At 40.5% G+C, this 24,931-nt stretch overlaps 1 protein-coding gene across 1 annotated transcript in view; it reads left to right on the plus strand.

Moving 5' to 3' along the window:
* SVEP1 (sushi, von Willebrand factor type A, EGF and pentraxin domain containing 1) overlaps positions 1-24,931 on the plus strand; it is a 239,190-nt gene that overhangs the window by 128,945 nt on the left and 85,314 nt on the right. The window contains exons 19-30 of the mRNA XM_007936774.1: positions 2,774-2,935; positions 3,322-3,413; positions 4,498-4,594; positions 7,856-7,969; positions 9,464-9,577; positions 12,960-13,161; positions 15,902-16,059; positions 17,377-17,578; positions 20,261-20,436; positions 21,218-21,342; positions 23,038-23,161; positions 23,937-24,107. Of these exons, the coding sequence (XP_007934965.1) occupies positions 2,774-2,935; positions 3,322-3,413; positions 4,498-4,594; positions 7,856-7,969; positions 9,464-9,577; positions 12,960-13,161; positions 15,902-16,059; positions 17,377-17,578; positions 20,261-20,436; positions 21,218-21,342; positions 23,038-23,161; positions 23,937-24,107 (1,737 nt within the window). The remainder of the gene's footprint in view (positions 1-2,773; positions 2,936-3,321; positions 3,414-4,497; positions 4,595-7,855; positions 7,970-9,463; positions 9,578-12,959; positions 13,162-15,901; positions 16,060-17,376; positions 17,579-20,260; positions 20,437-21,217; positions 21,343-23,037; positions 23,162-23,936; positions 24,108-24,931) is intronic.

Here is a 24,931-nt window from a genome sequence, read left to right on the forward strand (position 1 = left end):
GCTTGACATTATGGTTTAAATAGATCAGCTAGAGATGCTTTTATTTTGTCAACATACAAACTAATTTGGGGAGACAGTCTGCAATAAAAAAAAAAAAAAAATACAGTCTCTCTCCAACCACAAAAGTGACTAGGATTTTTATAGTGAACAAAGTTCGTATTTGACATTTTTTTCCCTTTAGCTTTCCAAATAAACCTTGAGGTTTATCTAATACTAAATTATTGCAATTAAGCAACTATCATTCCCAGAAAGTCTCTAAACTTCTGGTAACTAACTGCCCCATTTTCCTAATATTCCTAGTACAAGCTTAACCACTTTGGACTCAGCAAGAGTGAGAAATGTGAACAGCAACCAACATTCAGCCCTCTCTTGTGGTGCTGAATAAATTTGACTTTAAACTTAACGTTTTCTAAGTTCTAATACATCCCCTTATGTGCTTTTTCTTAGCTTTCAACTCTTTCTGTCTCTATCTTTCTGTCTCCCTTTTTGTGTTATTTAGATGGGCATGTTGTACAATTTATATTACTTTGAGTAACATATTATGTTTTGCATTGCTTTAACACATTGAACTTAAAATATAATTAATCAACATACCAAATTATACTCTGCAAGTAGTACTACAGCCTTTACACATTTTCTCTTTTATCACTTCTTAGGTCATTAACTATTCTTGAGCCTGTAACTACAAACTCGAGTCTGAAATTTTCATTTTTAAAAGAGTTGACTTTTTGTCTGAAGAATGAATTCCACAAAGGATTCATTCTTCCTGTTTCTGTTGTTATTTTCATTATTAGCATATGTTCCCTTGGAAGGCCAGATTACTTTGGGGCCTGAAGAACATCTCCTCCTCCTCCCCTAACCCTTTAGGATGACGCTCAAGATGAAAGTTTTTGACTCCCAACTCTGTCTCGGGAAGCTCATTTAAAAGGCAAAATCTACTGACTCCAGTGGTGTGTGTCCTTCACACTGCCAGGAAGCATGCTTGTGGAACAGCCAACAGAGTTAAATGATAGGGCCTCTGGAAACTCTAAGGAGCATAGAAAATTACATTGAATTTCATGTGATCTATGAATGTCAAGACTCATGAACCTGCTCACTAATATTTTAAAGGAAGAGAAAGTCCTGCTCTTTTTGTTAGTGTTGACTGTAGTAGCCAAACTGAGATGTTTCAACAAATGGATGCTGCACTGGAGGCACTCACTTGTCTTTGCCAAGAAATTTGGAAGACAGCTACCTGGCCAATTGACTGGAAAAGATCCATATTTGTACCCATTCCAAAGAAAGGTGATCCCGCAGAATTTGGAAATTATCAAACAATATCATTCATATCACATACAAGTAAAATCTTGCTGAAGATAATTCAAAAATGGTTGCAGCAGTATACTGACAGAGAACAAAAATGCAAGCTGGATTCAGAAGAGAACGTGGAGTGAAGGATATCATTGCTGACATCAGATGGATCTTGGCTGAAGGCAGAGAATACCAGAAAGATGTTTAGTTGTGTTTTATTGATTATGCAAAAGGATTCAATTGTGTGGATCATAACAAATTATGGATAACATTGAGAAGAATGGGAATTCCAGAACACTTGATTGTGCTCCTCAGGAAACTGTACATAGACCAGGAGGCTGCCGTTCGAACAGAACAAGGGAATACTGCATGGTTTAAAATCAGGAAGGGAGTGAGCCAGGGTTGAATCCTTTCACCACACTTATTCAGTCTGTATGCTGAGCAAATAATCTGAGAAGCTGGACTATGTGAAGAAGAAATACAGCATCAGGATTGGAGGAAGAATCATTAACAACCTATGATAAGCAGACAACACAACTTTGCTTGCTGGAAGTGAGGATGACTTGAAGCACTTACTGGTGAAGATTAAAGACTTCAGTCTGCAGTATGGGTTACATCTCAACATAAAGAGAACAAAAATCCTTACTACTGGACCAATAAGCAGGATCACAATAAACGGAGAAAAGATTGAAGTTGTTAAAGATTTCATATTACTTATTTCCACAATCAACACCAATGGAAGCAGCAGTCAAGACATCAGACAACGTATTGCACTTGGCAAATCTGCTGCAAAAGACCTCTTTAAAGTGCTGAAGAGCAAAGATGTCTTCTTGAAGACTAAAGTGCACCTGACACAAGCCATGGTATTTTTCAATCGCCTCATGTGCATGTGAGAGCTGGACAGTGAACAAGGAAGACCGAAGAACAGTTGATGCTTTTGAGTTGTGGTGTTGGCAAAGAATACTGAAAGTACCAAAAGAACTGACTGCCAAAAGAACTAACAAATCCGTGCTGGATGAAGTGCAGCCAAAGTGTTCCTTGGAAGTGAGAATGGCTAGACTTGTCTCACTTTGGTCATGTTCACAGAAGGGACCATTCCCTAGAGAAGGATGTCATGCTTGGTAAAGTGGAGGGTCAGTGAAAAAAGGGAAGGCCCTCAACAAGATGGATTGACACAGTGACTGCACCGATGGGCTCAGGTATAGGATTGTGAGGCTGGTGCAGGACCAGGCAGTGGAACCAAATAATATGAAAACATTGTATGGCCAGTTCTAGTTTTTATTGAGTTAATTTACATTGTTAAGACAGAAAAGAAATACAAGATATTTATCTAGATGATAAGATAGTATGAATATTAAATATATTAAGTATGTGGAAGGCATTATATTAGTAATTCAGTAGCTTTCTTACAAAGTACAACACGTGTCTTATAAGTAGAGGGTATTTCTTCATGGGCACCAATGACTTGTCTTCACCTTTACAGTACCTTGTCCAGTGGGAGAATTCTCTCGTTCTGGGTTAATGCCATGTTATCCATGCCCTCGAGACTACTACCAGCCCAATCCAGGGAAGGCCTTCTGCTTATCTTGTCCCTTTTATGGAACTACAACAATCACTGGTGCGAGATCCATCACAGATTGTTCAAGTAAGATGATACACTTCTTTTCTTATGTAACCTCCTGTTGGGAGACTTACTTTGGGTTGTTTCTGTGGTAGTTTTAGTTCTGAATGTTACTTTTCTGGACCTGTGGAATTGTCCTTTTGAGGTCTTTTTGATAACAGCAGCTCAAAGATTCTTGTCTCGGGGAAATGTTGAATTGGATAACTTGTCAATTTCCTTCTCACAGTCTAGGGTTGAGCGACGTGTGCTATCTGTGGCTATGCTGTCTTTTTATACGACTAAAGCAAAATATTAGAGCTTTGCCCACTTTGAAAACCAGAGTCTTGACTTAGTATCTAGACACAGTCTAGTTATTGGCAGTAGGTACCACAGACTGACATGTTTTTCTGTTTTCCTATTAATTTTATTAGCTTTTAGTTCAACTTTCCCAGCAGCAGAGGAGAGTGTAATGGCGGTTGCCTCTCCTGGACTCATCAAAAAAAAATATGACATCAGCAGCCAGGTAAGTCCATTCTCCAATTACAAAATTTTCTCTAGTGGAAAGTTTGGAAAATAACTTGCCATTATACTTGTCACACAGAAGAAAACTACTAGAATTGAAACTTGAAGACTCATGCATATTATAAATGGATAATTGCATTTACTTGTGACTTCCAATAAGAGCTTTCTAAAAATGCTGTATAAGAAGAAAGTCTTAAGTACCAAAAATATTGTTTTTTTCCCAGCAACATCTGCCATTGAGCATGTGTAGGATGTGGGAAACCTTTTGATTCACTAACCACAGTATAATCCATCATTTGAATAAGGGCAGATTGGTTTAGCCAAAAGCAAGTTTAGTTTAGCCAAAGACTTTTTCTGATTGGCAGAAAGAGTTACTGAACTACCATGATTTTTCTCACCCCCCTGGTGGGGAGGGGAGAGGATCATTTAGTTGAATAGGTGTGGGTTGAACATAACTAAATCAATGGTTTTCCGTTTTTTTAAATGACTTATTTTTAAATCTGATGATTTGGGTAGATCCAGCAATTGCTCTGAATTTGCCTTGTCTAGTGCCATGGATTCGTTTCTTGACTGTTTTTAAAGATGATGTTGCAGTTATATTTCTCACTTCAGTGTCCTGGCGCCTAGTCCAAACATAACAACTTGTATTTCAAACTAAGCCTCGTGGATATAAAAATGTGTGGGAAGCCCTAGAGCAGTGACTCTTAACCCTGATAACATATTTGAATCCTCTGGCCAACTTTTAAAAATAAGGATGCACAGAGTTTCTGATTTAGATAAGCTGGGTTGGGACCCTGGCTTTAGTGTGTTCCCAAAACACCTCAGATAGATTGTAATGTGCATCCACTGTTTAGAAGCACTGCTTGGGTTTACCAGAACAATACTCAAGAATGGTATATTGCATGTGCCCATATATGGCAGATGTTTATGCTATGCAGGCAGCAGTCTAGCTGGTTTGAGTGAATTCACCTGGAAATGGAGAGCAGCTGTCTAATGTTGCAAACCTATTGACTTCCTAGGCAAATTGCTTGGAAATGAATAGAGAGTGATTTGTCTCTGATAGAGTTCTTTTCTGCCACTGGTAGGTTTTCCATGAATGCTTCTTAAACCCTTGCCACAATAGTGGAACCTGCCAACAGCTTGGGCTTGGTTATGTTTGCCTCTGTCCACCTGGATATACAGGTAACATAAAGAAATAAAAATTTTGATATGTTTTCATATGGAATCATTGTGATTTGATTATCCAACTTTGGAACATTAAAAATATACCCTTTAAATGCACCGTTGTTGTTGTTAGGTGCTGTCAAGTCGATCCCAGCTAGTAGTGATCCAGAGTGACAGAGTATACCTGCCCCATCGGGTTTCCTAGCCTGTGATCTTTATGGAGTCCAGTTATCAGGTCTTTTTGCCCTTGGAGCCTCTGGGTGGGTTCAAACCGCCAAGCTTTCCATTGTGCCACCAGATCACCTTATAAGACACATTAGACCATATCAATGCACAAAGATTTCATTGAAAAATATAAACCAATAGATGATAAATGTATACATACCTCACAAATGATAGTTGTCTGCACATTTTGGAGGCGAATCAGGAATCATGTAAAGTCTCTATGTAAAAGTCACCTTAACACCCACAATGTAAATTGGAATACAGTTCCAGCATCATGTCCAAGATTTTATTCTAACACAAATTAAATGCATGACACTAAGGTGGCATAGTGCCTAAGGCATTTGACTGCTAACCAGAAGGATAGCAGTTCCAAGCCACCAGCCACTCTGGAGAAGGAAGATGGGGCAATCTACCTCATACTGATACCACCTCAGAAACCCAAAGAGGGGTCGCTATGAGTCGAATCGACTTGATGGCAGTGAGCTTGGTTTAAATAGATTGTCCAGCCATATGCACTGTAAACAGACTCTCAGTTCCTCTCATTCTTATGAATAACCGTGATTTGTTTTGCTTTTATCTTTCGGGAGTTGGGCAATCTACTTCTGTAGTGATACAGCCTCGGAAACCTAAGGAGGGGTCGCTATGAGTCAGGTCTGACTCCACAGCACATAATAACAACAACAACAATGCTTAGAAAAACAACACTGTCTTAGCTCTGGTGGCGTAGTGCCTAAGGCATTTGACTGCTAGCAAGAAAGCTGGCAGTTCAAACCCACCAGCCTCCTCAGAAGGAAAGTTGGGTAATCTACTTGTGTAGTGATGTTGTTGTTGTTGTGTGCCATCAAGTCAGACCCTACTAATAGCGACCCCTCCTTGGGTCTGAGGCAGTATCCTCAGAAACCCAAGGAGGGGTCGCTATGAGTCAGATCTGACTCAATGGCAGTGTGTTGCGTTTTTGTTTGCTTAGAGTTGACTGTAGTGTGAGAATTATGTTTTTTATTTTTCGCTGTTTGGGTCACATTCCAATTAAGTCCAGAAATACAATTTTTGAGGGGTAATAATCTATACTCTAAAGTTGAAATTTATTTAAAATAATTACTGGGTTTTTTTCTATACAGTTTGCATTTTTTCAAATTTAGTACAGCCAACACAAAATATTTTTAATGAGAACAATGTTATTTAATAAAATAATTTGCCACAAAAGAAGCAAGAGGAAAGTTGGGAAATAAAATATAGGTCCAGATGATCAAGAACATTAGCAGTGCACTTAGTACAGCTTGCTTGTATGTGTGTCTGTTTCAATTTTTATAAAAAAACTCTTGGTCCTGACATTCTATAAGAATAATGGATCTCTTGGTGCAACCACTGAGACTATGGCCCCTAGCTGCCCTTCAGGTCTGGAAATGAACCCACACCTGTGGCTTCCAGGCAAACAAAAGACAGACATATGAGATGAACATTTACATTAGGTAGATACACTCCTTAGAGAGAACAATCATGGGAGAATAGAAGGGCTGTGTATTCACAGAGAGACAGCTCAGGGGGCAGGAGTGCATGGAGGGAAGGACACAGGGAAGAGGTAACTATGGGGAAGAAGTGGGAGGGGAACTGTTGCATTATGGGAGATTGTAGTCAATGTCATGAGACAAAATGTATGTGAACTGCTATAAGGAAAGTGAATTTTTTCTGTGAACTTTTACCCAAATCACACACACACACACACACAAAAACACCAATAATGACTCTTGTTCTATAATCCTATAGTAAGTAGTGGTTGTGAGTGGGCATGGTGTTGGGCACTGGTTCTCAAACTTGAACATGCATCAGAATTGTCGGGATGGTTTATTAAAACACAGGCTGCTGAACGCCACACCTGGAATTTCTGCTTCAGTCGGTCTGGGGAGAGGCCTGAGAACTTGCTCTTCTGTGAAGTTTCCAGATAATGTAGATGATGTGGGGAGTGGAGCACTTTGAGGCCCCTGGGTACAGTGGAAGGATATGGGGTTCCATCAGAGCTAATCCACAAAAGCCTGTGTGCCCTTTCTGGGAAGATTCACCCCCACTCTAGGATGCCTGCCTGTGAGCTGAAGTCTGGCAAGACACAGCCCCACACACTCCCTCAGCCAGGTGACGTTGGTAGCAAGTGATACAGAAGAAGAATTAAAGCCTTTGAATTGTGGTGTTGGCGAAGAACATTGAATACACCATGGGCTGCCCAAAGAACTGACAAATCTGTCTTGGAAGAAGGATCGCCAGACTGCCCCTTAGAAATGAGGATGACAAGACTCTCTCTGGTACTTTGGACATGTTGTCAGGAGGGACCAGTCCCTGGAGAAGGATATCATGCTTGGTAAAGGAGAGGGTCAGTGAAAAAGGGAAAGACCCTCAACGGGATGGATTGACACAGCGGCTGTGACAATGGGCTCAAGCAAGACAATGATTGTGAGGCTGGTGCAGGAATGAGCAGAGTTTCAATCTGTTGTTCATAGGGTCACTGTGAATCAGAATCCACTCAATGGCACCTAACAACAGCAACACATTTTTCCCTTTAGAAGGAGCCCTTGTAGAGCAGTGGTTCGCTAACCAAAAGGTCGATGATCCAAATTCACCAGCGGAGGAAAGACCTGGTGATCTGTCCCCATTAGATTACAGCCTAGGAAACCCTATGGGGCAGCTCTCCTTTGTCACGTGGGGTCGCTGTGAGTTGGAATTGACGCAAGAGCACACAACACCAATAATTTTTCACTTTGAAATTAACCTAATTCCTGGCCACAATTTATGTTTCCAGTTTTCCCTTTTGTGTTTAATCCCTTACTTCCGTAGTGATACCGCCTTGGAAACCCAAGGAGGCGTCGCTATGTGTCGGATCCTACTTGACGTCAGTGAGTTTGGTTTTTTTGGTTTTTGGTAGCATTTAACAAATATTTCCCTTTCCTTCACCACCACCCCCCACAAGTTCAGATTATTGGGATATTTATCTTTGAAGAAGCGCCGTTCTATTTCTGGTAACCCCTCTCTTTGATTGCCCTTCGTCACTTGGTTTTGCCATTTTAGGCTTAAAGTGTGAGATAGACATCAATGAGTGCAGCTCACTGCCATGTCTCAACAATGGAGTTTGTAAAGACCGAGTTGGGGAATTCATTTGTGAGTGCCCGTCTGGTTACACAGGTAAGGGAAAAGTGTCTTGTTTTTATGATATGAACTTTGGCGTTAAAATTTCATTGCTGAGGTAAATATTAAATGCATTGTTAGAATACAGAGGGTATTATAAACATAGAAGAGGCATATTTTCAATATTAAGTTATGTATATGCTATGGCAAATGTTCTTTCATTATGCTGTCCTGTCTGGAGAGTAAGATACTAACATTGAGTATGGTGTTGCTTGAGATATGAAGAAGAGGCAGACCTAGTTTTGAGCCCCATCTTTATCAACTAGACATGACTTTCCATCATACATAAAACTGGAGGCCAGCAAATGAGAGAAAATATGTGAAGCCTAACCACATTACCTCCCCTAGCTCATCACTAGTATTTTATTTAAGTTATGAAGTGTGCACGTGCTTATGTCTAAGTATGTGTGTGCGTGTGACGATCACTGTGAACCTCAGGCATCTGTATCCCTCAGATTGTGATGGGCCGCTCTGCCTCCCCTTTTTAACTTAAATGAATACATACACTTAAGTGTATTTAAACCAGAGAGTCGCAGCTTCCAGTCGCCCCCTCCAAAATAATAACTTACAAATATTGATCTTATTGTCAGTTTTGTTCAGTTTTAATTATTATGATATTTATAATCTGGTCTCATGATATAAAATGTAATTTTTTATTTAATAAGTAATAATAACCTCATAGATTACTGTGGGGAGAAATGAGGTAGTATCTCAATCATCCAGCACTGTACATAACTCATAAAACTAGAATAATAATAATAATAAATTATATAATATACAATAATATAATTAACAGCGATAGTAATACTAAATAATTATAATAATTATCATTTTATATTATAAAAACATATAGCTTATGTGAATATACTATAAAAACATATAACCTATGTGAATATATAGTTTCAAACATGTGATTATGTACTTGAGTGTGTTCAGTAAAATGGTTAAAACATTTTGAAGGAACCAGATTCATCCAGAAAGTGGGACAGCTGCTCAGAAGTGTAGCTGTGTTTTCCCAATTGGGGGAACAAAATAAGTTGTTTCCTTTATTCAATTTATTTCTCCCATCATTTTTTTAAACTTGGTAACTATTCTTATCTATAAAGGAGTAAACTCTTTCTAAAGGTATAAACAACTAGTCAAAAAGTAATAAGTGAAATTATTTGGAACAAAATTACATTTTTCATCTTAATAACAAATATGACTATTACTCATAGTGGTAACTTTCCACTGCATGCTGGAAGTGGTGTCAAGTTTCTTATTGGACAGTTTTGGGGGATTTTTTTTTTTTTTTTTTTTTTTTTTGGAAATTTGTAGAATGCAAGAAAGTATTTTATTTCAAGGTTTTTTGCAGACAGCAAAGTGTTTCACAAACATGTAGTCCGTGCTTTCTTGTTGTTCTGCTCTGACCCCTGAACACATTGCTTGAAACGATTGGTCTTAAACTCCTCTCAGGTCTCTCCAGTTCAAAGATTCTATGATCCTTTGCAGGTCAACTGTGTGAAGAAAATATAAATGAGTGTAGCTCCAGCCCTTGCTTAAATAAAGGGACCTGCATTGATGGTGTGGCTGGCTATCACTGCACCTGTATGACAGGATTCACAGGTAACATGTTTCCATTCTTCCTATATTGTCTTAAAATCCTTTAAAGCTCCCTATAGTATTGCATTTACCAATATTTTCTTAGAATTCTAAAAACACTTCAGAAGAAGTACAGAGAGTTCCTGAAATAGTCAAATCAATTCTAGCTTCTTTGGAAGAAAAATGGTCTTTCATTCAGTCAACAAATATTTTTTTAAATTCCATAATATGATTAAAAGTGTATATTTCAAATCAACAACCAATCTGATTAAAACATCAAACTGTATTGTTTATAAGAATCATCTAGAAAGCACAAAATCTCGAGCCTACCTCCAGGCAGTCTCATTCTTGGTCTTGGATGAGGCCAAGAAATCTTCATTCATCCATACCTGTGGAGCACTGGACTAGAGGAAGTTCTGGTAAAAAGTCAAATGAAAAGATGATCTAGTCACGTGTAGTTAGTTGTAATTCCTGCTGATGTGGCACCAAAGAGTAAACTAGGATGATCAAATGTTGATATGCTATAAATCGATGGGACTTGGTAAGCTAGTTTAAAATAAATATGTAAACATTTTATATATTTTATATTCATTTCTATATAATAAACAAAACATAACAGAGAATAATTCACAATAGCAACATAAAGCATAAAATAAAAAGACTTTAAAAACTGAGACGCGTTCTTGATGGCAAGTCTCAATTTTATAGTCAAATTTCTCCCAAAATTAATGTACAGTCAACTTCAATCAAAACCCCAAAAGTGTTTTTTCAAGGAAACAGAATTAATATAATGATCAAAAATTTCATCTAGAAGAATAAATGGGGAGAATAGTCATGAAATGTCTGTAAAAAAAGAAAAGAAAAGAAAAGATGGTAGAATTAACTCGATTACAAAATTACAAGACTCAGTAACAATGATTTGATTAAAAAAAAGGTGGGGAGGCATGGATAGATCCATGGAACAACTGTTCAGTTAAGAGCAAAGATGATGTGGAATATTTAACACCATGGGAAAATGTTTATAATATACTGTTAACTGGAAAAAAGAAAAAAAAAAGAAACAGGGTATAGACAGTATATACAAAGTATAAACAATAGGATTCTCTTTTTTTTATGCCTCTGTATATACTTATGCAGAGAAAAATAAATCCTAGAAAGTACCTCTGAGATTAAAGGTGATTTTTATTTTCTTCAATGTGCTTTTTCAGGATTTTTAATATTTTCCACAAACCAAACTAAACTCACTGCCATAGAGTTGATTCTGACTCATAGTGACTCCCATTGGACTTTCCAGGAGGGGTTCTCTGGTGGCGTAGTGCCTAAGGCACTTGACTGCTAACCAGAAGCCTGGCAGTTCAAACCCACCAGCCACTCCTTGGAAGGAAGATTGGGCAATCTACTTCCCTAGTGATTATTGTTGTTGTTGTTGTTATGTGCCGTGGAGTCAGTCCCAACTCATAGCAACCCCTCCTTGGGTTGCTGAGGCAGTATCATTATGGAAGTAGATTGCCCAACCTTCCTTCTGAGGAGTGGCTGGTGGGTTAGAACTGCCAGTCTTCTGGTTGGCAGTCAAGTGCCTTAGGCACTACGCTACCAAGGCTAACAAGAAGGCTGGTGGTTCAAACCCACCAGCCACTCCTCAGAAGGAAGGTTGGGCAATCTACTTCCGTAATGATACTGCCTCAGCAACCCAAAGGGGGGTCGCTATGAGTCAAATCGACTCATCACAGTGAGTTTGTTTTTTTTGGTTGCTGTTTTTATATCTTTACAGAAGTAAATTGTCCCATCTTTCTTTTGTGGAACAGATGGTGTGTTTGAACCTCCAGCCTTCTGGTTAACAGTCAGATGCCTTAGGCACTGCACCACCAAAGCTCCTTAATATTTTCTATGAATTCACTGCCATCGAGTTGGATCCAAGTCGTAGCGGCCCCTCCTTGGGTTTCTGAGGTGGTATCACTACCAAGTAGATTGCCCAGTCTTCCTTCCGAGGAATCGCTGGTGGGTTTGAACTGCCAGCGTTCTGGTTAGCAGTCAAATGCCTTAGGCACTATGTTACCAGAGCTCCTAATATTTTCTATAGTGAACATGTTTTTTTTTTCATTTTAATTTCCTAGTCACTTGGCTCTTGCACTCACTAAGCATTTACAAAATTTCCCGTCAGTGCAGAGAACAGTGTGAGACAGAGAAGAGTGGGAGGGAGAGGTAGTTGTGGGGGGGGGGGGTGGAGAAAGAGGGAACAAGAATTTGCATGTTAAAACAAACATTTAAATAGGAACAAAACAAAGGGAATCGTCATCTCATGCTAATTTTTAGCTCTAAACCAAGGACATGAAACCCAGGGTCATCAGTAGTGACCCCCTTTGGGTTTCCAAGGCAGTAAATCTTTACAGAAGTAGATCACCCAGTCTTCCTGGGTTTGAACCGCTGGTGGGTTTGCACTGTTGATCTTTGGTTGTCAGTCAAGTCCCCATCCACTACACCACCAGAGCTCCTTTCTTTAACTCTGACCACCTGTAAATAAGGAGTTTGGGAGCACCCCACCCTGTTACTCTTCCTGATTTCAAGCCTAGGATGGCAGCCCTGGCTCCTGGACAAGACTTCTTCCCATCTTGGGGCCCCAGATTCACCCCCTTTTTGGCTTCAAGTAAAATACAGGTGTCACCCAATGCTTTTATCAGGCCACATATGCCCTGACCGTCACTCCACTTCTTGCACAATTTCCAGCACATTCCTTTTTCTCTTTGATCACCTTTCTCTTTCCCTCCCTACACCAACCACCACCAACCTCACTGCTCCCATTTCCTGTCCTGTTCTCCCGCCCCCAGCACCTGAGCCTTGCCCTCTCCAAGCCTTCCATCCGCAACAGCAGATTCGCTGTCCCTCACGGCTTCTCTCAGGATTGACAGTTCACTAACAACAACCAAACAAAACCAGAAAACTACAAACAAAACAAACACAAAGCTAAAAACAAAACAAAAATGTTAACATCTCCCCTCATGGAAGCAAAATAATATGGTAAAAAATATGCACAAACTTAATTGATAAGGAAAAAGTCTAAAGAAGAAAATTGCCAGTGAAAGAGGCAAGGCTGAAGGAACAGGAACATTGTGGACTAAAGGTATTAGTTTTCTTTTTTGAACAAGATGCCCATTACTAACCTTAGTTTCAGAAAGAGGGTAAGATGAAAAGAGCAGATTATCCAACATGGAGAATTGAAAAGCCAGAATTGAAAAATCCAACTGAAGAATTGGCTCTCTACCCAGTTTGCAAGGTCAGTGGTCCTGCTTCCCATCGGCCTCCATTCCAATCCCTTAGAGAGCAGCGTCCTCCAGTAAATGAACACACTGAGCCTAGTCTTCCCAGGGAGCTAATTATGTGGGTTCTTTCTCTTCCCATCCATCCCCAGGCCTGCACTGTGAAACGGAAGTCAATGAATGCCAGCCAAGCCCGTGCTTAAATAACGCAGTCTGTGAGGACCAGGTTGGGGGGTTCTTGTGCAAATGCCCCCCTGGATTTGTGGGTACCTGGTGTGAGAAAAATGTGGATGAATGTCTCAGTCAACCGTGCAAAAATGGAGCTACCTGTAAAGACGGTAACAATAGCTTCAGGTAAAAGACTGTGTCTGGTTCTTCTCACTGTTTTTACTTTCTTACCTGTTCAGTCATTCAGCAACCTTGATGAAACATTACCTTGCGTCCCGAGTCAGCCATTCCCAAATGCTGGCCCAAGCACAGGCTAAAGTAGAATCTGCCCTCTGCTTGGGGTTCTGATTCGCCAAGTAAGAAGAAAAGGCGGTCATTTTCAAAGAGGGAAGCTGTTTTAAGTTCCCCAGTGATTGTGATGCACAGCTAAATTTGGGGACTCTGTTCTTTCCTGGGAAAATCATAGATGGTGGAAGGAAATGTGGTGACACAGGCACATTTACAGCATCACCAGACTGGACAAAGTCCATGTATTTATATGTTTTATAGTCGAGCTGACGGTTTTACAATAGGCAGGATCAGAAGGAACTGCAATCATATTACCACAATGCCAGTCTACATGCTGTGTCCATGGTTTCCAAACTTTTCATGTTTTAGTTTACTAACTGATTCAAAGGAAGACTCTGTCTTCCTGTGGCAGCTCCTAGAGGGTCAGTAGATTATTTTGAAAGCTAACACTCTCATAGCATCCTCCTCACAACTCTCTCTCCCACCTCTTTGCCTTGCAAGATTCTTGGCTTCTGCAGTACAGAGGGCAGATGGGCCTTGCATGCAAAATCTTCCCAATCTTTGTTGTCTTCAAGATGCAGCTGGTTCTATAAGTTTACAAAAATTAAAACAAACAAAAAAAGTCTTCTCCAGTTGCAACATTTCCAATATCCAAATTTGTCCCAGTGTTCAAACAATTGATGGATACTGACTGTGTCCTGATCCTAACTAGAGGAAAGGTGAAGGGACACTTCCAGTACAAAAGGAGTGCAAGTTATTGCCAAAGTGAATGTTTCATAACTGAAGATACTGGAGTGTTGTCATGTTATCAGCTCTCAGAGAATAAACATAAGCGAAATTCACATTTCATACATTTACCATGAAATGCAGAGAATCCAGTAAAGGTACCCAGTTTCAACTGAGATTTCCTTTTAAACTTCCTGAAGACCATCTATTCATGTTAGTCACCTTTATGCTTTTATCAAAGAAGTTTCCATGTGAAAGTGCTAATAACAATATTGGTTACCATTTGTCAAACAGGTTCTTTTCTTTTTCATTCCAAAATATTTTAAATATAGAGAATAGTACAAAGACTAATAAAACTCATGCATTCATCTCTGTGATTTTGCCATATTTGCAGCACATCTTTTGTTTTAAATAAATAAGTCCTAAAGATAGTGTCCACCACTCATCTGTCAGTTTGTCATACTGTGGTGGCTTGCATATTGCTGTGAGGCTGGAGGCTATGCCACCAGTGTTTCAACTACCAGCAGGGCCACCCATGGTGGACACATTTCAGTGGAGCTTGCAGAATAAGACTGAAAAGAAGGATGGTGCCATCCACTTCTGAAAAACCTGGTGACTGAAAACCTTACGAATAGCAGTGAAACTGTCTGACAGGGACCATTCCCTGGAGGACACCATGCTTGGTCGGCACAAGGGGGAGGACCCTCAGTGAGATAGTTGACACGGTGCCTATAACAATGGGCCAAAGCACAGCAAGGAGGTAAGGATGGAGCAGGACCGGGCGGTGTTTCATTCTGTTGTACGAACGTTCACTCCGAGTCAGAGCCGACTCAATGGCACCAAACAACAACAGCACAAAGATCGCCTCCAACACAAGCACCATCCCCTTTCTTCCCCAGAGGTAGCCACCATCCTGAAGTTGGTGCTTATTCTCCTCATTCAGGTTTTATACTTTCCTACATCTGTGACCCAATAAACAGTATATAGCATAGTGCCTAAGGCACTTGACTTTTAACCAAAAGGCTGGCGGTTCAAACCCACCAGCCACTCCTCGGAAGGAAGGTTGGGCAATCTACTTCCGTAGTGATACCGCCTCGGAAACCCAAGGAGAGGTCACTGTGAGTCCGAGTCTGACTCGACGGCACATAACAACAACAACAGTATTATTAAGCATGTTAAATAAGTGGTACCACCTTTTGCAATTTGTTGGATGTTTTTCAGTCAACATTATATTTTTAAGTATCATTTTGTAGCAATAGGACTTTGTAAAATTAGCTTCTTTGAACCACAGTTTACTCATCAGTAAAATGGGAATAATAATAGTATTGCCTCATTGATATAAAGATGGGCTGAAGCTATAGAAACCATGAAGATCTACGTAGCATTTAGAGCAGTGTCTGGATGTTTTCTACTTTTTTCCTACCACTTCTGTGGGGAGAGAAACCATGGTGTGCGCCTAATGCTTCATCTTGACTTCCTTATTTCTTTTGCTACTATAGTATTGGGAGCTCTGGTAGCATAGTGCCTAAGGCGTTTGACTGCTAACCAGAAGGCTGGCGGTTCAAACCCACCAGCTACTCCTTGGAAGGAAGGTTGGGAAGGAAGGTTGGGCAGTCTACTTGTGTAGTGATACCGCCTTGGAAAACCAAGGAGGGGCCGCTAGTGATCTGATCCAACTTGACAGCAGTGAGTTTGGTTTTTTTGGGTTTTTGACCACAGTATAACTAATACATGTTGACTTAACTAGACTTTTGGTAGATGAACTGGAAAAAGTAACGCACAGTTAAAGCACTATTTTGATGTGGAAAAATGTCAGTTTACAACATCTTTTGAGACAACGTTATCCTAAACAGGAGACTTGTTCTAAAGCCTTTGTACAACTGTTCTGTGACATCATTTTGTTTCCTTTCAGGTGCCATTGTGTAGCAGGCTTCACAGGGCCACACTGTGAACTGAACATCAACGAATGTCAGTCTAACCCATGTAGAAACCAGGCCACCTGTGTGGATGAATTAAACTCATACAGTTGCAAGTGTCGGCCAGGATTCTCTGGCAGTAGATGTGAAACAGGTATATATGAACTCAGTGTTGTTAATAACAATAGTTAAAATAGTAATATAATAACTGTACCCATTTGCACCAGTACCAAGCACTATCTAGGTGCCAAAAACAATGCTAAGGCCTTTGCACTATTTGAAATCTTCACAACAACTCTTGTTGTTAGTTGCCATCAAGTCAGTTCAGACTCATGGCTCACCCATGTGTGCAGAGTAGAACTTCTCCATGGGGTTTCTAACGCCGGACCCTTTCAGAAGCAGATTACCAGGCCTGTCTACTGAGGTGCCTCTGAGCGGGTTCGAGCAGCCAACCTTTCAGTAGTGGAGCACTTGACCATTTGTGCCCCCCAAGTGACCATTCAATAAACTAGGTACAATTATTATTACTCCAGTGGCACAGATGAGGAAATTGAAACTTAGAGATGTAAGGGGAGCTGGAGAAAATTGTGCTTAGCAGAAGTCTTCACATTCCACTTGTTTAGCAAGAAGACTTTGATAAAGGGTTGATTTAGGAGGAGAAAGTCCTTGGGCATGCTTGAGAACCAATAAACCAATCCTCAGCTACTTTCTAAGGGACTGTAGTCTTTTAACTGTAGAATTATCATTTTCTTGAATGAGTTAGACAGGGTTAGGGTCAGAGCTGAATTACTTAGGAAATAGAGAAAAGCCAGAGCCCTGTCTTCTGAGGTACGTCTGGGAGGATTCGCACTGCCAACCTCTCAGTAGTGGGGCTGGATGAGGCCTGTCCTGCATCACGTGTTACTTCCTCTCTATGGAGTCATTCTCATCAGCAACAGACATACTTTAGTATCTGCCATCATGCTTGGTAGAGGGTCAGTGAAAAAGGGGAAGACCCTCGACAAGATGGATTGACACAGCAGTTGTAACAATTGGCTCAAGCATGGCAACGATTGTGAGGATGGTGCAGGACCGAGCAGTGGTTCGTTGTATTGTGCATAAGGTCGCTCTGAGTTGGAACTGCTCAATGGCACCTAACACACACATCTTTAATTACTCCGCAGTTCCACCTCTCCTTCCAACGATTCCTTATTTCTCTGCTTCCTTTCACTACTGAGTTCTTTTGCCATCTTAGATATGCCCCAGTTGTCTTATTTGTAAAGAACGTTATCTGTTTTGTAAATAATATGTATTAACTTTGAAACTGCTCCTCAAATAATCCTCCTGACTGAAATCAATGTCCTTTGACAGTAGTATTGGTCACCCTCTGCTCACCTTGTTGTTGCTGTGTGCCACCGGGTCAGTTCAACTCAGAGCACTGAAAGATGCCTTGCAAGCACCATGATCTGTAGAATTTCCTTATTCTTTGCAGAACAGTCTACAGGCTTTAACCTGGATTTTGAAGTTTCTGGAATCTATGGTTATGTCATGCTGGATGGAGTGCTTCCATCTCTCAGTGCTGTAACCTGTGCATTCTGGATGAAATCCTGTGACACCATCAACTATGGAACACCCATCTCCTATGCAGTTGAGAATGGCAGCGACAATACCTTCCTCCTAACCGATTATAATGGGTAAGCAGAAGTGTCAGCATGCAGTAACTACATGGAACTCTTGGGGATTTGAATAGCTTGCTTAGAATAGAGCTTAAGTGTCATGTGGGGTAGCCCTGAAGTGGAATGGAGGACTTAGGCTTCGGACTTTATTCTGGCACCAAGGTAGAGCTGGGATGGGGATAGAGAAGCAGAGGTGGCCCCGTACTCCAACAGGATGGCAGGGTGTCTAATCATCAAACAAAATACTTGGACAAGTGCTGTGAGAAGAAAAGGTTTAGTGATAATACCTTATACATGCTTTGTGTTTTTATATTACTACTTCATTTGAGCCTCTTGATGACCTGAGGAACTCATGTCCCTTTTATAGATAGCAAAACTAAGTTTTCGAGACACTAAATGATTTGCCTAAAACCTCACACATCAGAAATGACAGACCTAGGAGTCAAACTCTGACTCTAAGCCTGGTGCTGCTGCTTTTGTATATTAGGGCCTCTAAGCATCAGTGGATTTCATTGACGTTATTGACCCATGAACACATGTATCGAATGTGAATCAGTCTTCACCCTCGGGTGTGCATTTTGACATAGACATGTTTTCCCCTGAGATCCATGCAGACCTGCAGCCTACTGCTAGTGAGTCGGTTCAGGTCTCAGGGACCCCCTGAGCTCCCTTCCCTCTCCTCAGCCCATGACAATCTGTTCTAGTGAAAGTCTTTCCCACCCTCAAACCCTCTTCTTACCAGACTTGAGCTTTCAGAAGTAAAATCCCAGATGTTTTAAAAAAACATGTTACCTACTTGAATAGGGGGAGAAAAGTGAGGAAATGTTGAGACAACAATCAATGTTGCAAAAATACTGTTTTTTCATGACTATGTTAATGCAGGGGCTCAGGAGATACTCAGGCATTCAATGAATTCTTTTCAACTTTCCCTACTCTTTTTTTTTCCTTCAAAATGAACATTTTTATAACATGAAAACATGTTAGTACTCAATTCTGTGGGCTTCATTTATTTCATAACTTATTTTGTTGTTGTTGGGAATGTTGTTATTGTTATGTGCTGTTGAGTCAGAAAACCTACACCATGTAGGTTCCACGTGCACAATTCAGTGACATGGATGACATTTTTCAAGATGAGTAACTGTTCTTCCCCTCCTTTTATTCTGCGTGTTTTATCCTCTCATTAACACAAACTCACGCCCCCTAAGGTTCCTATCTCATTTGCAAGTTGCTGTTGTCAGTTGGATCCAAAGAACATAATGAAGGCAGAATTCTAAACTAATTAACTATTGTTTGGTTTTAAGAAAACTTCTAGGAATATTTTTGGCTTAAGGTTTCAAGATTATCTCAGAGCAATAGTTTCTGGGGTTCATCCAGTCTCCATGGATCCAGAAAGTCTGGATCCCATGATAATTTGAGATTCTGTTCTGCATTTTTCCCCTTTTGATCAATATAAGTCTAAAGAATCTTTGATCAAAATGTTCAGACATTCAAATGACCACCAAACTCATGAAAAGAGACTCACCATCATTAACCATCAGAGAGATGCAAATCAAAACCACAATGAGATACCATTTCACTTATACTAGGATGGCTAAGATTAAAAAAAAAAAAGTGCTGACAAGGATGAGAAAATCAGAACCCTTGTCCATTTCTGGTGCAAATGCAAAATGGTACAACATTGTGGAAAACAGTCTGGTAGTTCTTCAAAAAACTAAGAATGGAACTACCATATGACCCAGCAATTCCACTCTTAGATATATAACCAAAAGACTTGAAAGCAGAGATTCAAACAGAGACTTGTACACCAGTGTTCATTGCTGTACTATCCACAAAAGCCAGAAGGTGGAAGCAACCTAAATGCTCAACAGATGAATGGATAAACAAAATGTGATACTTACCTAAACGGAATCCTGCTGCCTTGATACATGCTGCAGTCATGAATGGAGCTTGAAGACATTGTGCTGAGTGAAATAAATAAATCACACACACACAAAATATTGTATGACCTCACTGATATAAAAAGACAATTAAAGGCCAATGTATAGAGACCAAAGTTTATTAGTGGTTTCCAGGGGCAGGAGGGAGAGGAAAAGAAAGTGTTCCTGCTGATGGAATAATGAATTTTGGTTTACAGTGATGGGAAAATCGCCATATGCTTCCTAAGGTTTTTTACTTCAAATATTTTATTATCCTTGTCACTTTAAGTGCCATAGTTATTGGAAACCTCTTTTAGTTGGCCATGCTTCTCTAGTTCCAATCATTCTTTTCTTTTAATCTACTTTATCTGCATGTGACTGTTTGGGCAACCATGAAACAGAGCTTCCTTTCTCTAGGATCTCAGAAGTTTGTTCCCAGGCTCAGGAAACATATATGTAGAGAAAGGAAAGAAAGCCAGCCTGAGATTTATACAACTCTGACTCTTTCCCGCTCTCGATTCACCCTCTCCCAAATGAACAGTTGGGTTGGTGATTTGTCTCAAGTTGGACTCACTTTTCTCAGCTCATCCTATGACTTATTCTTACCCCTTGATAAGCTATAGTAAAATGTAATTAGTAAGCAAAATCTGCTCCTATGTAATGTTTCCAAATAGAGAAAAAAGGAGCAATGGGTTTACAAAAGAAAAAGAAGGGAAATTGTACCTGTCACCCAAAAGGTGACACATATGGCTGATGACTGTGTCCCCTGAATCTTTCTCCACAGCTGGGTTCTTTATGTGAATGGCAAGGAAAGGATAACAGACTGCCCGGCAGTGAATGATGGCAAATGGCACCATATTGCAATCACTTGGACAAGTGTTAACGGAGCTTGGAAAGTATATATCGATGGGAAATTATTGGATGGTGGCTCTGGCCTCTCTGTTGGTTCAGTCATACCTGGTATGTCTTAGCAAGATGAGCATAGTTCTGTTAGACTCTGGCGGTGGCAGGCCATAGGCAGACATCGAGTTTGCTAGTGCTTCTCGTCCTTGGTTTTAGACAAAGACCAATAGTTAATCTGTCACATTCACTTCCACTTAGTTATGCAGACTGTGAGTTAGCAACAGCTTTCACCTAGGTGAGCTACGCGACCCTCTGTGCAAGAAATGCCCTTTGGGATATGTATTGAGACTGCCAGGAAGCATATTGAGCTAAGAACAGATGGTGCTAATCTAACTTCAGTGGCGGAGAGTAATTGCTGGTGTTTTGTTGTTCGTTGTTTGTTTTGTTTTGTTTTGTGAGGGGATTCTTTTGTTTTGCGCTCAGTATACAAGCTGAAGTGCTGTTAATGGCTATTTTTTTTTTTTTTTTTTGTATGACCTTTCTCAAATAGAATTCAAGCTCTCTTCAAAATTAGAAGAATTATATCCTAGAAGAAAGTAGGCAAACTGGACTTAACAATTATATGTGACATAAAATATTATGTACATATATATCATTTTTGCAGTTAAATACTCATAATTCCAATATCATGTCTAAATCCTAGCTGACTATTTTTTAAGTTGTTAAATAAAACATCAAATTTGTTGTGATTGATAAAATGTACAGTAAGTTTAGATAATTTTGCTTTTCCATAATCATCTGTGATACATTTATATTGGCCATGCTTTCATTAAGTTACCATTTTGCATTAACAGACAATCAGGCCAATGTTTGTCCTTTTTATTTTCTCTCTTTTTAGGTGGTGGTGCATTAGTTCTTGGGCAAGAGCAGGACAAAAAAGGAGAGGGATTCAGCCCAGCAGAGTCTTTTGTGGGCTCCATAAGCCAGCTCAACCTCTGGGACTATGTCCTGTCTCCACAGCAGGTCAATTCCATTTTCAGTGTATGAGAGTAATGAGATGCAAAGGTACAAACCTAGTGAAAATGTAACAGCCTAATGATGCCGTATCTTATTATAAGCTCTTGATTTTCAGAATTTCTCACCAACATCGTCTGATGGCATGATCAGAGTAAGCCAGGCAGAGGTTATCTGCGATAACTTTCAATGAACTTCCTTTTTAGTTTCTTGGTGATGTTCTTAAAATTTATTGTAAATGATTATTTTATAATATCATATAATTCTAGTGATGGAAGGAATCAGAGAATAAAGTGCTTCCAATCTCTCTAAATAAAGATACAGATATTTAGCTTGGCACAAGATCATACATAAAAAACATCATATGAGCTAGTGATGAAAGACAGTCTGGAGACAAACACAAAAAGGTTGATGGTTTGAACCCAGCAGCTGCTCCACGGGAGAGAGATGAGGCAATTTGTTTCCGTAAAGATTTGCAACCTTGGAAACCCAGTGAGGGTGACTATGTCAGAATTGACTTGAAGGCAGTGAATTTGGTTTGGGTTTTTTTGGAGTCAGACAGCCTAATCCAAATCCCAATTCTACCACGAAGTCACCGTGATGATTTTGAACAAGTTACTAAATCTCTCTAACCTTCAGTTTTCTTATCAGTAAAAGATAAATAAATAGAACTACATACCAGATTTTTTACGTGATTAAACAAAATCCTACAAATATATCTCTCATGGTATGGCTTGGAAATCTTTGTGTGGTTCAAACCATTAAGCACTCAACTACTAGCTGAAAAGCTGGCAGTACGAAGCCACCCAGAGACACCTTGGAAGACAGACCTGGTGATGTGCTTCTGAATGGGCACATCCACTGAAAACCCCACGGAGCTGTTCTCCCTGCACACACGGGGTCACCGTGAGTCAGAATCTACTCAACAACAACATGGCTTGGTTGAAAGATGAGGAGTAAGGGCTTGATCAAGGTTCACTCATATTATTACCACCAAAAAAACCAAACTCACTGCCATCGAGCTGGGGACCCCCCTTGGGTTTCTGAGGCAGTAGATTGCCCCATCTTCCTTCTGAGGAGTGGCTGGTGGGTTTGAACTGCCAGCTTCTGGTTAGCAGTCAAATGCCTTAGGCACTATGCTACCAGAGCTCCTCGTATTGTTACAGGAGCAGAATTTCTCTAAGCTTCAGTTTTCTCAGCTCTAGATCAGAGACAGACTAGATGGAAAGTCTCTATAATACCTTAACAAACTGCAAAGAGTTAGGCAAGAAATGATTGCCTATGTGTAGAATCTCTGGCTACAATGAGCCTAAACAAACAAAACACACACTGCCGTCAAGTCGGACCTGACTCATAGCAACCCCTCCTTGGGTTTCTGAAGCAATATCACTACAGAAGTAGATTGCCCAACCTTCCTTCTGAGGAGTGGCTGGTGGGTTTGAACCACCAATCTTCTGGTTAGCAGTCAAATGCCTTAGGCACTACATCACCAGAGCTCTTAGGGGGAAATATTTAGGAGAGTGAATGATGGAGTAGGAGAAGGAGAGAGAACCTACCAGCTCTGAAATGATACCATGCAAAAGCCTGCTGTCCCCCATCCCCTGAACATTCGTGGATGTTTTCAATAGGACTAAGTTAAGCTGTAACTCTGTCTTTGTGAACAAGGAAGACTTATCTAAAGATGTGCTGCTCTTAAACTTTCAGGTGAAATCACTGGCCACCTCATGCCCAGAGGAACTCAGTAAAGGAAATGTGTTAGCCTGGCCTGACTTCCTGTCGGGAGTTGTGGGGAAAGTGAAGATCGACTCCAAGAGCATCTTCTGTTCTGGTTAGAATTTCCTTCTTCCATGGACCCCACCACCCCTGGACCGTCCTGGGATTTTCTAGCAAAAGGCGACAATTCAGAATTCTCTGTTGCTCTAATAGTGTTTGCCCGTCAGTCTGTTGCTTGACTACTCATTTATACCCTCCTTTCATCCAAATGATTTATCATGGTTTTAAACTCCAAAATACATTCTGTACAACAGGGTACACTTTCATTGGAAATTTGGACAAAGATAAAGTAAGATTAGGAAATGAGATGAGAAGGTGAATAAAGTTCATTTTTTAAAACGTCAACCAAAGACCTACGCTCCTTTTTGCGATGGGCCAGTATGGTATCTCTGTGCTTCCGTGCAGCCATCTAATAGGACAGAAACAGGATAGCAACAGGTGGCAGAGCAACAAAAGCAGTGAGTGTTAAGATCTGCACACTGGATAATCGAACTCTGAGTGATGAAAACTGCCTCGATTTGAACACGTTTCTGAAAATGTCCTAGAATTCGTGGTTATCTGATCGTTCCTGAGAACATTTCATTCATGTTCCTAAAATACTGATTTCTTTTCTTTTAAAGATATTTGTCAGATTTTTGCTGAAAGAGAGAAGGCTGATAACTAAAACAAGTTTTTCTAGTAATCTGGACTACTAGAGACCTGGTTATATGTCATCGTGGCTTTAACACCAGTAAAATAGTTCTCAATACTGGGGCAAAGTAAGACCTGAAACTCCTGACTGGTGGTGTTGGCACCACATTGCTGACAAGCTCTGTTTCCTTGGCCCTCAGATTGCCCACCTTTAGAAGGAGCAGTGCCTCACCTACGGACTGCTTCGGTGGATGTAAAGCCAGGCTCCAGAGTCAGTCTGTTCTGTGATCCGGGCTTCCAGATGGTCGGGAACCCTGTGCAGTCCTGTCTGAATCAAGGACAGTGGACACAGCCACTTCCCCACTGTGAACGTGAGCTGCCTTTGTTGAAGTCATTTCCGTGGTTCTTGAAAGATATTGGAAACATACGAACACTGTTCAGGAAAGCTAGATAAAAGCTAGGTACTTCATGGTAACAGATACAGCAAATATTCCTTGAATGGTCCGTTTATGTAATTAACTGTGCTGGTCATCACATGGAGGGTGAGTAATGAAGGTCCCCAAAACCACCCATAAAGGCACGCAGGTGGAGGTGATGTGAGGAGGTAGATGTGAGGGCAAGACAGACTGTGCAGGATGGAGGCCCAGAGGGACATGGGGCATTGGTAGGTGGGACAAAAGGAAGAGATCTCTTCAGTTGGGTGCATTTTCTCATTCAACCATTTCTGAAGTACCTACTATGTGGTAGGCACTGATCTAAGTCCTGGAGACTTAGCAGTTGGGGAAAAGAAGTCCCTATTTTCACAGAAGGAGCTCTGATGGTACAGTGGCTAAGGCATTCAGCCACTAACCAGAAGGTTGGCAGTTCGAACCCAACAGTCACTCCATGGGAGAAAGATGAGGCAGTATGCATCCATAAAGATTTACAGCCTCGGAAGCCCTATGGGACAGTTCTATAGTTCTGCTCTATCCTAGAGGGTCATTGTGAATTGGAATCAACTTGATGGCAGGGGTTTTGTTGGTTTGTTTATTTGTTTATTTGTTTTGGGGTTTGTTTTGTTTTGTTCTGTTTTTTGGTTCTTGTGGAGTTCGCCACCATAGCTCCTTTGTAAACTCCATGTTGTTGTTGTTGTTGTTGTTGTTATGTGCCGTCGAGTCAGCCCCGACTCATAGCGACCCCTCCTTGGGTTTCCGAG

Source organism: Orycteropus afer, unplaced genomic scaffold (genome assembly GCF_000298275.1).
Source record: "Orycteropus afer afer isolate SDZICR_OR568_19922 unplaced genomic scaffold, OryAfe1.0 scaffold00037, whole genome shotgun sequence".
Taxonomy (NCBI): Eukaryota; Metazoa; Chordata; class Mammalia; order Tubulidentata; family Orycteropodidae; genus Orycteropus; species Orycteropus afer.